This window comes from Haemorhous mexicanus, chromosome 11 (genome assembly GCF_027477595.1).
Source record: "Haemorhous mexicanus isolate bHaeMex1 chromosome 11, bHaeMex1.pri, whole genome shotgun sequence".
NCBI classification, from domain to species: Eukaryota; Metazoa; Chordata; class Aves; order Passeriformes; family Fringillidae; genus Haemorhous; species Haemorhous mexicanus.
In genome coordinates, this window is record NC_082351.1 from 17,005,118 (window position 1) to 17,018,020 (window position 12,903).

The window sequence follows — 12,903 nt, forward strand, 5'->3', positions numbered from 1 at the left end:
CTAGAAGGAGAGCTGTCTGGTTTTAATTAAATTTAAGGGACTTAGGGGAACACAGTTAAAAAAAGAAATAGAAGCTTTTTGTTTGCATTAACGCTTGTTGATAATAATATATTGATTGTCAATTGCTAAGCCCAAAAGATTAGTGTAGTAAATAGAATTATCTGAATGCCACAAGTGAAGTGCTAGCTTCCCGTCCCTGCTTTTCCCTTTGTGAGGCACTCTGAATCACTGGTTGTTATTTATACATTTTCTTTGATAAAACCAACTTGTGTGGCTGATTTTTTTTTTTAAACCCTGCCTCATTAAGTGTATAATAGCATTTACGTGTGGGGCTTTCTGCTTTTTAGCCTTTCAAGCTTAAGCTTATATTCCTCTCTCACAACCATGTTTCAAAACTTGGGATGTTCACAAACAATTGGATACACACCAATATTGTATATATCAGATGCTCTCTTGCTATTGCCAACGACTAGAAAATAACAGAACATTATCCACAAAGAGTAAATAAATAGTTATCGTCCTGCTCTGCTGCTGCATGCCAGATAATAACACTGTCTGGTCATTAGGCAGCTTTTCTGTGGCACATAACTCTTTAAGTTAGGTATGAAAAGCCAACATCAAAAGTAGGTCTGCTGGTGTAGCTCCACCGAGCACACGGCAGAGCACTGGGAGGGCTTTAGGCAGCCCTTGGGTTGCTGGTAGAAAGGTGATTCACCCCAAATTCAGCCCCTTTGGAAAGTGTCTTCCAGAAAATAAATCTAAGCTCTGGTGACAGTTTGCAGTGTGCTAATTCTCTGCAGGGTCTTTGCCTTGGTATGTTCAGGAATCGTCAGTGTTTGGGATTGTGACCCCTTTGCAAAGTGAGCACCCCACGTCTGCACCTCACCCCTGTGAGCAAAGCCTGTGTTAGCTGTGCTCAGCAGGGCTCTGGGCGAGTGGTCCTCACCACAGGCAACACGACCCTCATTTTCAGAACTAAGCCTCTCTATAAAACTCCACATTAAATTCTAGAGATCTGGCAAAGTGCTAGCAATTCGATAAAAATCCCCTGAAACCTTGGGGTCTTTTTTTTTTTTAGGAAATAAAATTTTGACCTTGTTCTACCAAAGCCTTGTAGAATAAGTCTGGAGTCTCCCAGGTGACACTCACAGCTACTACTGAAGCAAAAGTACTTTTTTCCTTGGTATTTTATGTACCACTCTAATGCTATCACTGCGAGTACACACAGCATGTTCTTCAACATCCACCCCAGAGCTGTGAATTCTGGATGCCTTTTACTCTATTTTATATTCCTTAACTACGAAATTTCATTCTTGTTGACAACGTACCAATACGAGGAAGTTACAAAGTCAAAGGGTCTTGATATGAAAATAATTTGTATTATTATTTAATAAAGTCACAGTCCCTAACGTTGCCTAATAGGGTTAAGCTGCTAGCCAGAGCAACTCATCATCTGTCTAGGATGCAAATGGCATCACCGAATTACATTATTTCTTTTCCCCCCCTTTCCCAAAAATAAACCACAAAACAACTTCGAATCGCGTAAGAGCTCTGCCTTCCAGCAGGGAAGAGCGTTCCGAGCGAGCGCGGAGCGCAGAGCCCGGCGCGGGGAAGTGCCGCACGCTCTTTGCAGTACATATGGCACCTGAGAGCACCCACTGCTCGGGGATCTCGGCTCCGGGCCGTGCTCAGCCTGCCGCCTCACCCTTAATTGGCTGGGGCTTGGACCCGGCGGGGCTCGGCAGCTCGGTGCCACAGGTGTTAACGGGAGGGAGGCCGGGGCTCCCGGGGGTGCTGCCTGTGCTGGTGAGATCACACAAATTCCCTGCTCTCCAGAGGGACACAGACCGACCTGCACGGTCCTTGCTGCAAATTTCTCCCTGCTCTTAGCCCAAAGAGCAGGGAGCTCTTATTCCTTTTCAGAGGGTACAGGGAGGGTCAATACCTTTTGTGTTGGTGGGGCCAAGGTCCCCAACAAACATGTGCCCAGGAAGCTCATCCCTAATAGCCCCTGCTCTCGGTGCTGCACCAACCAGTGACACGTCCACATGTCCTGTCAGCTGTGACTCCACACGCCACGGTGGGTGCAGGTTTGTCTGTGCCGACCCTCAGTGGCTCTGCAGGCAATCCGTGCACTCTCAGCACACAGGCAAAGGCTTCCCACAGCAGGGACACAGCCAGAAAGGGATCTGCAGCACTGCTGCTCCTCCAGGGGGGAGGAACAACTCTGATGCTGAGGATAAGATGCCTTGTGGCATTCAGGTGGCCCCAAGCCGCATGCTGGGGTGCTCTGCTCTGCTAGCCAGACACCAGAGTCTGCCTAGCAAAGAGCCATACACTCACATCCCTGGCAGGAGTGATGGGTCAATGTGTCAAGGACTCCTCTTCTGCCCTGGGGAGAATCTCCTGGAAAAAGCAACTGCACTGCTGGCTCCTCTCTTCCTACAGCCAGGGATGTCCTGGTCCCAACATGCTGGGGCTTGCTGTGAGCAAACATCAATGCCATCCCATGCATAGATCATCTCTGAACCCCTCCCAGCCATGTGCTGCACCCGCTCTGAGGAGGGCAGACCTGCCAGGCCGTGTGCTGGTCAGGGCTGGATGGAGGGCAGCAGGCAGAGAAAACTGCAGGGGAGACCCCTGTGCAAACAACTACTGCTCCATGGCAGAGGGTGCAGGAGTTGGTGCTCACAGTGATCTGGGGAGGAAGCAGGCTGCCACCCCAAACTTCTCTCCCATCCACAATGTCCTCAAACCAGGGACATCCCAAATCTGTCAGGTTTGCAGGCTGAGTGCCTCAGAGGTGCCTCATTTCCCCTCTGAGACTGGACAGTACTAATCCTGTTTATACACTGAATTACACCTCCAGAAAATGCCCCTTTTAGGTAACAGGTAAAGCCTGTCCTGGCTACAGGAAGCCCTGAACTGGAAGATCCTGCCTTTCCAGGCTGTGCTGGCATGGAGCATCCAATATCCCTGCACACAGAGCGGGGCCCTGGGCACACCACCAGGTGGGCTCTGGGTGCTGAGCTCTCTCTCCTTCACTGCAGATAGAGCTCTGCAAAGTGCACAGCATTCACTAGGAACTGCCAAATTAAATCCCCAAAAACCTGCTGCTTTGCAGGAATTTGCAGACTTCTCTTTTCCTAAATGAAAGAGCTTCTGCATAAAAACCTATAAAGGCGCACAAACAGAAAACCACTCCTCTATGGATGCTTGTTCTCAAATACATTTTTAACTTATAAAATATTCTCTGCTTATTTCCATTTTTCAAAAAAGAAATGAAGTTGACATGTTAAAATCTGAGTTTCTATATAAAGCAGCCTAGTAAAACACAATATCCACACAACTGCTATTTTTCTGTCCTGATTCCAGAGCCCTGTTAGTGTGAGGCAGCGATGATAAAACTGGCTGCACAGTTGCTCAGTAAGATGCACAGCAATGCATGCGACAGAATACTTTCATCATACTTGTTATCAGTTTAAATTGGAAGCTGTCATGAAATGGGACTTCATAAACTTTATCTGCTTCTTTTATAGCCTGCAAATTCCAAAAAAGTAGCTAGAGCCTGCCTGGACATCTGGGCCCTGATTGCAGCAGCTCCCCTGGTCTCTCTCCTTCCCGTGGTTAAACACCGGCCGCAGCGCGCTCCCTGCCCGAGTCCCACCAGGCATTTTTGAACGCTGATATCATACATCCAGGGCCAGGCTTAAGGGAGCACCGGGAAAGGAAAGAGCCGCAGATCAAGAGAAACAAAATGACCTGGGACGGCTAATCTGGCACGCACCGCTGGCTGGCGCGGGCTGAGCAGCAATTGTGTGCGGCTGGGATGCAGGGGGAGAAAAGGAAAAGACGGATTGAAGGCGCTGCTGGAAATCAGACAATTCGTCATTGTCCGCGCAGGGGCTCTGCCCTGCACCGAGAGCTCCTTCGGGCAAAGGCTCTTTGCAGAGCCCGCAGGGAGGGAGCAAAGCCCGGCCCCGCGGGCCGGGGTCAGCCCCGCACACCTGCGGGCACCGGCGCGGCCCGGCCCTTCCCACGCCCCTCGCACCCCTGCGCGCAGCTGGGACCCGCATCAGCCGCGGCTCGCCTGCCACCTCCGGGCTCTCCTCCCTGATGACCCACAGGACGGCAGCTCCAATTAGCAACAGCCTCTCAAACTTAGCTGGAAGGCAGAGAGCACCGCGGAACTCGTCCGCAGTTATAAACGTGCAGGGAGCTCCTGGCCAGAGGCTGCTCAGGAAAAGGCTCTCTGGATGGAGAATTCTGTGCTCCTGCTTCCCCAAAGCCTTGGCTACTCACATCTACCAGGAAATAAATGATCTTTCACTCAGTGCCAGCCCCAAAACACAAATCTCTGACGCTCAAAAGCACGGTGCAGTTGATGTTAGCAAGCCTATGCTGACCTTAACGTAACAGAGCAATCAGTCTGCCTTCTTAGAATGATTAATGGAAAATCTCCTCTGGAAAAGAAATCAAATTAACTGTCTTCAACCAAATGTCTACTGGAACACGAAAAGCTGTTCTGATAAAGACATTTAGGAGGGGAAAAAACCCCTTTCAAGCATGTAAAATCCAGTGACAGATCTAGGATTTATTTTATTAAGACTCTCCCTAAAATAAATTAAATGGAGCCTACTTAAATGAGCACTTCGGGAAAGAAGCCTTGCTGAGGGGGAGCCCGGAGGCCATGTGCCCAATGCATGCCTGGGCTGTATGAAGCTAACAGAGGGGAATTTCAGAGGACAAGGGCTGCCTCTGAGGAGTGGTGTCAGTGCTAAGCTCCTCTCCCCACTCTCCTGTGACTCCAAGAGGGCACATGGGGAGAAAAAGAGGCTGCAGAAGGACAGTGCACTCTATGCCCGCTCTGGACAAAGAATTTTTTCCCTAGAAGATATACTGACAACTGCCACCACAATTTTATGTTTTTCCTCAGCAAAAGTCCTGCAGTGAGATCAGCTCCAGGTCCAGGTCTGAGCTTTGCCAAGCCGGCAAAGGGCAGCAAAAGCTGCATGGCTTTGGCTCCTCCAAAGATGTACAGAGAGGGAGAAGGAAGCTGTGCTCCCTTGAGATCAATGTGCCTAATTGTCTTTATTTCACAACTCCCTCTGGAAGGGGAGAGAGGGGAAAAATAAAAAAAGCAAAAAACAATGCAGAAGAAATAGCTCCGTGGAGGCCATATCAGGATGGGAGTGGGAGAGAGTTAGTGCCCTAATGAGCAGTCTAGCTGCGTGGGAGGGAAACAGGTTGTTGTCTGTCTAAGAGAAAGTGGTGAGTGTGGCTACAAGCAGATCCGAGATGGGAGCCCAGCGCGCAGCCTGATATCCGCTCTTCCCCTGATCCTGCAACCCGGCCTCCTGTGAGTAATTCTAACTCACAGTGAGTAGCTCCACTGACTCACAGCCAGGCTTTTGAGATTGGAGAGGGGAAGAAGAGAGGAGGATGGGAAGGGCTCTGTTTTGGCATTTGATTGTGCCATGCAAGGTCTAGCAAGAAATGCCACGATCCTGCAAGCACGCCTTGAAGGAGCTGCCAAAATTCAAGAGAGTAACCCAGCTAAGGGCAAAAGCTTTGATTTTAAGGATAAGCTAATGCCTCAGTGTCTGCAGAGGACTTGCTGAATTAACTGATCTAGCTGTGTTTTGTATTTTTTCAATATACTCAGGTGCGCTATCAGGCTCTAATGTGTAGGTACTGAAACATATGCTGAGCTGCCTGTGGATCCTCCAATGACAAATGCTTACTCAGGCTCCTGGAAGTGTGTATAAGGATTTTGCTGAAGTCTTGAGACTCACACTGTGTCCTGCATCCTTTTTATCTCTGATATTTAGAAGTCAGATACCAGCAAGGGCAGCCTGCTTTGGAAACATGAGGACTGTCCTGCACCATGTCCCCAGCACTCCGGCTGGTCTCCTGGCATGAGGGAAGAAACCCCAAATGCATCAAAATCCACCAGATGCAACACCTGCCTTGGGATATCACTGGAACTTCCTAAAAGGCAAATTCAGCTGAGCCTGGGGGATGGGACAGGATGCTGGAGCACCAGCCAGGGGCTTTTGCCTCCCTGAAGGTGGTGGGAAGGACATGCTGGCTCCCCTAGCTGATCAGAGGACCTGGAGTGACTGCTTCTCTGCACTGAGGACAGCCAAGGGCAGAGCAAACCCTGGTCTCCCCACTGCCCTCCCTGCTGCACCTGCCAGACCCTGCTAATCCCACCCTGCCATCAAGACTAAGAGCCCTTTCTGCCTTGCAGAGAAGAACAGGCTCATCTCTCGTTTCCGGAGCGCGTTCTCCGTCTGCCGTCCCGGCTGTGACACAGAGCTGGAGGCTCACAGTGCCAGGGAAGTGGTAAAACTGCCTTCTGCAAACAGCACCGTGGCTGCTGCCACCTCGGCGGGCAGTATCACTGTGTGATTAAGTTCTTACCAGACTTTTTGGTAAAGGCAACCTTCCTGATCTGATAACTGCCAAGGACAAGCCAAATACGCAGGGTCAATCCATGCACGCTTAATCTCCAGAAGGCAGATTAAGTGTATAATTGACCCATATAATCCATGTATCATCTCCAGTGAAATGTTTTTTATGTCCGGTTTAGGCAGACATGAGGCCCATAAGACAGCGATCAGAGACACAGAATTACCATTGCAGTGGATTTCATCAAAGTTAGAGATGGCTTTTTAATCACTGATCTCAGAGACTGCTAGATTTAAGCAGATGAACTAGCACTAAGCACATCTGTTTTAATCCTTATCTTCTACTCAGGCTGGTGTCTTCAAGAAGTACAAGGAGGAAAAAAATAAATTAATTTTTTTTTTAGGTCCTCGCAATCTTAGGAGCTTCTCTTGGTGTTTTGATCCCTCATATCAAAAGCATGTTTTTGTTTTTTTGGGTAAGATATTGAATTAATCATCAGAGAGAAAAATGCCATCTGCGCTATTCAGGGACTGCATCGGGATGCTGGAATTCGCAGGATCTCGGGGAGCTCACCCAGTGCTCAGGAGCCTTTTGTGTATGTGCTACTCACTGTGGCTGGGAGGAAATAGTCACCCTATGTTTTACATTAGTGTTTACCAATTTATGTGGAAGAAAGGTTAGCATTCACACTATCTACTAGTCAATCATAGACTTTCTGGATCACATATGTTGCGATGGGTTGAAACCTATACTGTGAGTATCTAAGGGTGTTTGTAAAGATATACACACATACATGGATCTAGAAATAACTTCTGTCAAAGGGCACAACCCTCACAAGTAAAACTCCCACAGCCTTCAGACAAAATGACAGATGTATAAACTCTGATCCTATGAAATTCTGAGTGACCTAAGACAAAGGGGACCTGAATTTTGCAGTATTGGTCTGAAGACTCAAGAACACTCTAAAGATATTTTCCCATGTTTAAGATACACCCACCCGCTTCTGCCTCATTGTTCCTATAAAAAGTTCCATTCTGTATGTCAACTCTGTTCCCCTGTTCTATGGGCAAGAAGTGATAAAATTTTACTTCCTGTCAGGCACCACACGGAGTTTGTGATCCTTCTGCATTGTGTGCTAAGTACAAACGGTTTAAATCCCAAAGCACCCAGCCAGGCACAGGAGTGCAGGGAGAGGATGCTACAATGCTATTCTGAAACTCCTCTGTTACCAGTGCTCTCTACCAATGGGCCTTATTACAGTGTTTTAGCTTTAAATGTTATCAAATTAGTGAACCAGGCCAAGTAAATAAGTCATGTTACTCTGCAGTAAACAGCACTGCCAAAAAGCTAGTTAGGTTTTGATTACCAGCAGAACTCCACAATCAATCTGTTCATTCAATGATCCCAAGAATACAGATTTTTAAAATTAAGATGACTCTATTTCAGGGAGGGGGGGAAACCCATCCTGACTAATTTGCAGAATTAAGAGGATTAACTCAGAGACCACACAGAAATATAACAATAATCTGCCACAAACACTAATGTCTCCTAAAGAGCAGAGCACTGTTCTGCAGGCACGAGCAGTCAGGCGATGCAGGGGAAAAGAGATGGTTTCTGAGCTAAGAAATCATGGCAAATGCCAAGAAAAGACATCATCTCTGGGGACATGGCCTAACACACTCTGCAGACTCTGTTCTGGGGAGGAAATGAATGGGGAATAAATGGGAACACAGGGCGGAATTGCAGAGAAGTGTGGGGATTAGGGGTATCCCAGGAGTTCAAACTCCACAAAACGTGCAATAGACAGCCTTGCACTGTGCACCTCTGCTCCTGCACTGCCCAGGACTGTGCAGAAAGGGGATGTAGCCCCACTCTGTGAGTGTCTTTACTGGCACCCCACTGGGTGCACAGGACTTGCCTGCAGGCAGGTTTAAGCTGTTTGCTGTCACTGCTGCCCCTACTGACATACAACAGCCTAAACTGGACTGAGATTTGGCCGGGGCAAGCCAGCACTACTGCACTAAACCAGCTGAGGACATGGCTGTGAAAGTGTTAATAATCTCATTGCCTGGACAAACTGCAGCTAAGAGGATTGCTCCCCTGCCATGCTGGGGAAAATAGAAACAAAATAAGGTCCAACTCTAATTTAGCATTATAAATATCTTTTTTGATTATTCCTCTTCTCTTTCTTATTAAAGAGGGAGGTAGTACCTAAAATGTCCTTGGAAAATAAGACCAAAGGAGCTTGAAGACCCCACAACCATGCTGCTTTGCTGGGTTAGGTGAGAGGGGCAAAAGGCTGCAGGGCTATTTCTGAGCTCAAAACCAGAGTTAAGCCCTTGCTCCTGCCTTCACCCAAACATGGGTGAACACAGCACCAACTTAAATGGGGCCTGGTGACCCCCTTGTAAAACCCTGTGCTGGTACTGATCCACCAGGAGCACCTGAGCCAAGATGGGAGCTGACCACAGGAGCCAGCTCCTTCAGCTGCAACCTGACAAAGACAATACATGACTGCTCAAAACATAATTCCAAGTTTTGGGTGACAAGGGCTTGGCACAATCCATTCCCTCCTTGCAAAGCAACCGCCCCACAGCTCGCCCTGCTCACGGGCACACACACTGACACACATGAGACACATGCAAACATGCCAGTAGCATTAGATCCCAACTCTGTCCCACTGGGATGGGAACAGGCATGGGAACAGGTCCCACATGCTGCAATTTCCACCTGCAGCCAGTGTAAGTCAAAACAGGCAGAGCAATGTAAAAAACCCCATCTTTGATTATTTAATTCCACATGGATCAGGGAGACCTGAGGAAGGCAGGGAAGGAAAGAAGGGTTTTGCATCTTTTGCTTTCCACCAAAGTAGCTGCTCTTTTGCCTTTTAGTTCATGTCAACTGTTAATTTGTTTAAAATATGGCTTGGTAAAACCAAGTATGAGTGGATCAAACTGAAATCAATATTTGTTTTAATTACAGCCTTTTGGAAATTGGAAATAATGGCCCAAATCGGTACAAACACACCAACTGTGAATCATAGGGAAAGGATGAGGGAAAAGGCAGTGTGGGCATTGAAAAGAACAGTCCAGATGAGCTCTGGAAATTTAACTGCTCATGGAATAAATTTCAACACAAACGAGCAATGCACTCGCAGGCCCGCTGCAGATGGAAGCGACAGTCTTTTGTTTCATGTTTTGTTTTTTCTCCCCATGCCTGCTTGATGGGTGATTTGTGTCTGGTGCTCACGCTGCAAACTCTCCCTGGAGCGAGCACGAGCCGAGCCCGGAGGAGGCACTGCTGTGCTCTGTGCATGAATGAGGCATTCTCAGTGGATATGGGTCATGCTAGTAGATGTACACAGTAAGATTATTTGACTCTTAATTCATGCCACTTGATATAATGTGATAAAACATTTGACATGAGAGATAAGTTCCATTTTAATCTGGTAAGTTATGGGGAAAAGGGAGAGTGGGAATTGTAAAGGAAGAAGAGATTTCTGAGGGACAGGTAATGTGCAGAAAGAGAAGTATTGAGTGAAGGAAGAAGTTGGCTGGGGAAAAAGCAGATTTCCCTGCACACTGAGGAAGCAAAAGAGTGAGTAAAGAAAGCACAGAAGGCTGTTAGAGTTCCAGAGCCAGGAGATTGAGACATGGCACTGCTGAGAGATGGAAGGAAGGAAAGTAGGAAAAGAAGCTGCTTCAAACAGAAATTGAGATACAGACAAATATCCTAGAGAGACTGAAACACTAATGCTGCAGTTTGGCCATCAACAGAAAACCTTTACTATAGAACAGCTACAAGGACAGAAAGGCTGTAACAAAACGAGAGCAAAAGAAACAGAGATACTTTTGACATGCATCCAAACCTAAAAAACTCAGGCATCACAGGTCACTGTTCTCTCACAGTCCAACAAACTCATCTTGTCCAACTGAAAATTAGCTGTGAACATCTAGGTCAGTTCCTACCAGCCATCTTCACCATGTCTCAAATTTACCTTTGGTGGCAGACACCACAACATGGTCCTCCTTTATACCAAAGCCCACTCATAATCAGCTGTTTTGATTAACTTTTAAAATTAAAGTTTAGAATGTTAAATTTGCTGTCAGATTTAGAGTGCTTGCCCGTGAAACAATGCAAAACATACAGAAGAGTTGGCCCTTAGCAAACACATCTGCCAAAAACCTGGCTCAAATTTGAACAGTGAGAACAATGACTGAGATGTTCTGATACAGAGAAATTTACACAAGCTTAAACATATTAAAGAGCTCTCTTAGAAGATACTGCTTTTTTTAAATCCACGCACAGACTAAGACACAGTAGACTGGAGTAGAGATTTAGAGCAGGCAGAGAGCAGATACGAGCCTTAGTCAGAGAGAAGGGAAAGATTTATTTTTTAAAGCTATAACCAATAAATTTTCTCAAAATGTGACTTATCCTCCTGTCTTATTTTGTCACATTTTGGGTCTCTCCTGCTTGGTGTCCAAGGAGGAGAGGGCATTTACTTACATCAAATAACCTTTCTATATACATCTCCTCATTGACCTTATCACGCAGGACATCCTGAGAGTGGCGGACAAAAGTCACATAGGCATCAGCAACATCCATTCCTGGCTTCTGCATGGAGGAGAGAAGAAGAGAGAGAGAGAAAAACATGAATGGTGACCCAGGGGGCAGCTTCTCTGTGCAGCCTCATCACTGCTTTTCCTTCTCTTCCATCTCCTGCTGTCCTCCTGCAGTTTGCCCTTTCCTTGATGAACACTTACCTGATGGCACACTTCTACAACTCTCTGCAGAATTTAACTGATTTTTAAAGAGTAACCTGCAGGCATGCAAGATTTTGGGGATAATAGCATTGCTTTAAATCAAATGGGAACTGAAGCAGCTGGATGTAAAATACTTTAAAAAAAAATCTTGTTTTATATATCACATTGCCTGATATATTGGATTCAAACTTACCTCAAATGAAACCCATTAAAATATGGTAACACGAATCATTACAAGAGCTGCCACAAAACCTTAAATTTGTGTGGCACATTGTAAGTTTGTTAATAACTAGTGTCATTAGTTTCCATTACTGTGATTTACCTCAGATCACAGAGTATCATTTCTCTGCAAGATACGATTGTCAGCCGCTGTAAATTGAAGTTAGTTAACACATCCATGTAATTTCCAGGGTGAAAATGAGGACAGTTTGGAAAGCAGTAGGAAGGGAGTTTTTTAATACAAAGCAAACAATTATCAAGCAAAGGGCCAGTGCTTGGCCCTTGGGAAGGCAGTGACATTTCTTAACACCTACTGCAACAATGACAAGGTATTAATTTGAAAAACAATGAGGACAACACAAACATGGCAGTAGTCAAGTGTTACACTTTCAAGCAATTTTCAGTCTGCTAATCGCGCCCCTTCCGAGGCAGGATTAGATGGATTGGTTTGTACCCAAACAACTGCAACAGAATTACAGAATTAGATTTAACTAACATTTGCAGAATTAAATTTAAGTGCTGCGTTTCTGCTCATCACCAGGATTTTCCCTCTGTCCTCCAGCTGAACAGGTTTTTCTTTCTCCTTCCCCTGGAAAGGCAGTGGCTCACAGACCATGGGGTGGCCTCTGCACAGGTCTGGGAGCTGTGCGGGGCTGGTGGCTCAGTTCATTAAAAATGCTGAGGCTGTCAAGAAAGCTTCTGTAATATGGTTTCATTTCCAGGGGCAGGTGGGAAACAACTGAAAACTAACCCAGGTGAATGATTTCTGCTCTGATTTACACAAAGAACTGGAGCATCTGTCTGGCTTTGAGGAGAGGAGCTGACCCTGCTGCAGACCTCCCAAGGGTCTCCAAGGTACAAAGCTTTTGGAAAAGCTTGAAAGGGTTACACAGCATTTTACTAAGACCACTTCCCTGGAGATGATTTACTTTTGGAACACAGGGGCCTCAGAGAAGGCCATACTTCACCCTAGAAGTTACTTAAAATAGCTGTTCTGTGCTCAAATTTCTGATGACGAAATATTTAAGATGCACTGAAACAACTAGGACATTTCATCCGAAGGATCTCCACATTTTCAGGGCAAGAAATAAATTCTGAGTTTTTCTTCCCAAGGCTCTCAAAGTCTTGCTTTTATTACTCCAAGAGAACAGGATGCCAAGATCTGCACTGGGGTATTTTAAACCAAGCAACACCTCTTAGTGTTCAAGAGTTTGTCTTTTCCATGCTAGGCTCAAGAGATGATAATTTTGTAGGCAACATTTAGGTTGGGCCAAAGGGCTGAAAAAAACCAAATGCAGATGATGTGGTCCAAGATGTCTGATAAATTTATCACATTGCCATATGAGAACATGCAGAACAATACACCTGCATTAAATATACACACATTATACATACACATCATCAGACTCAACTGAGTTACTCTTGATTTCCACTGCCCTGTAACTGGGTGCAGGAACTGGTGTGGTATATTAAGATCTATTTTTCTGCATTTGCAGTTGCTCAG

At 46.2% G+C, this 12,903-nt stretch overlaps 1 protein-coding gene across 4 annotated transcripts in view; it reads right to left on the reverse strand.

Annotated features, from left to right (window-relative positions):
* The window catches only part of CADPS (calcium dependent secretion activator), a 206,374-nt gene that overhangs the window by 10,610 nt on the left and 182,861 nt on the right, over positions 1-12,903 (reverse strand). For all 4 annotated transcript variants that reach the window (XM_059856711.1, XM_059856710.1, XM_059856714.1 and 1 more), the window contains one exon: positions 10,924-11,031. In XM_059856711.1, coding sequence (XP_059712694.1) covers positions 10,924-11,031 — 108 coding nt within the window. The remainder of the gene's footprint in view (positions 1-10,923; positions 11,032-12,903) is intronic.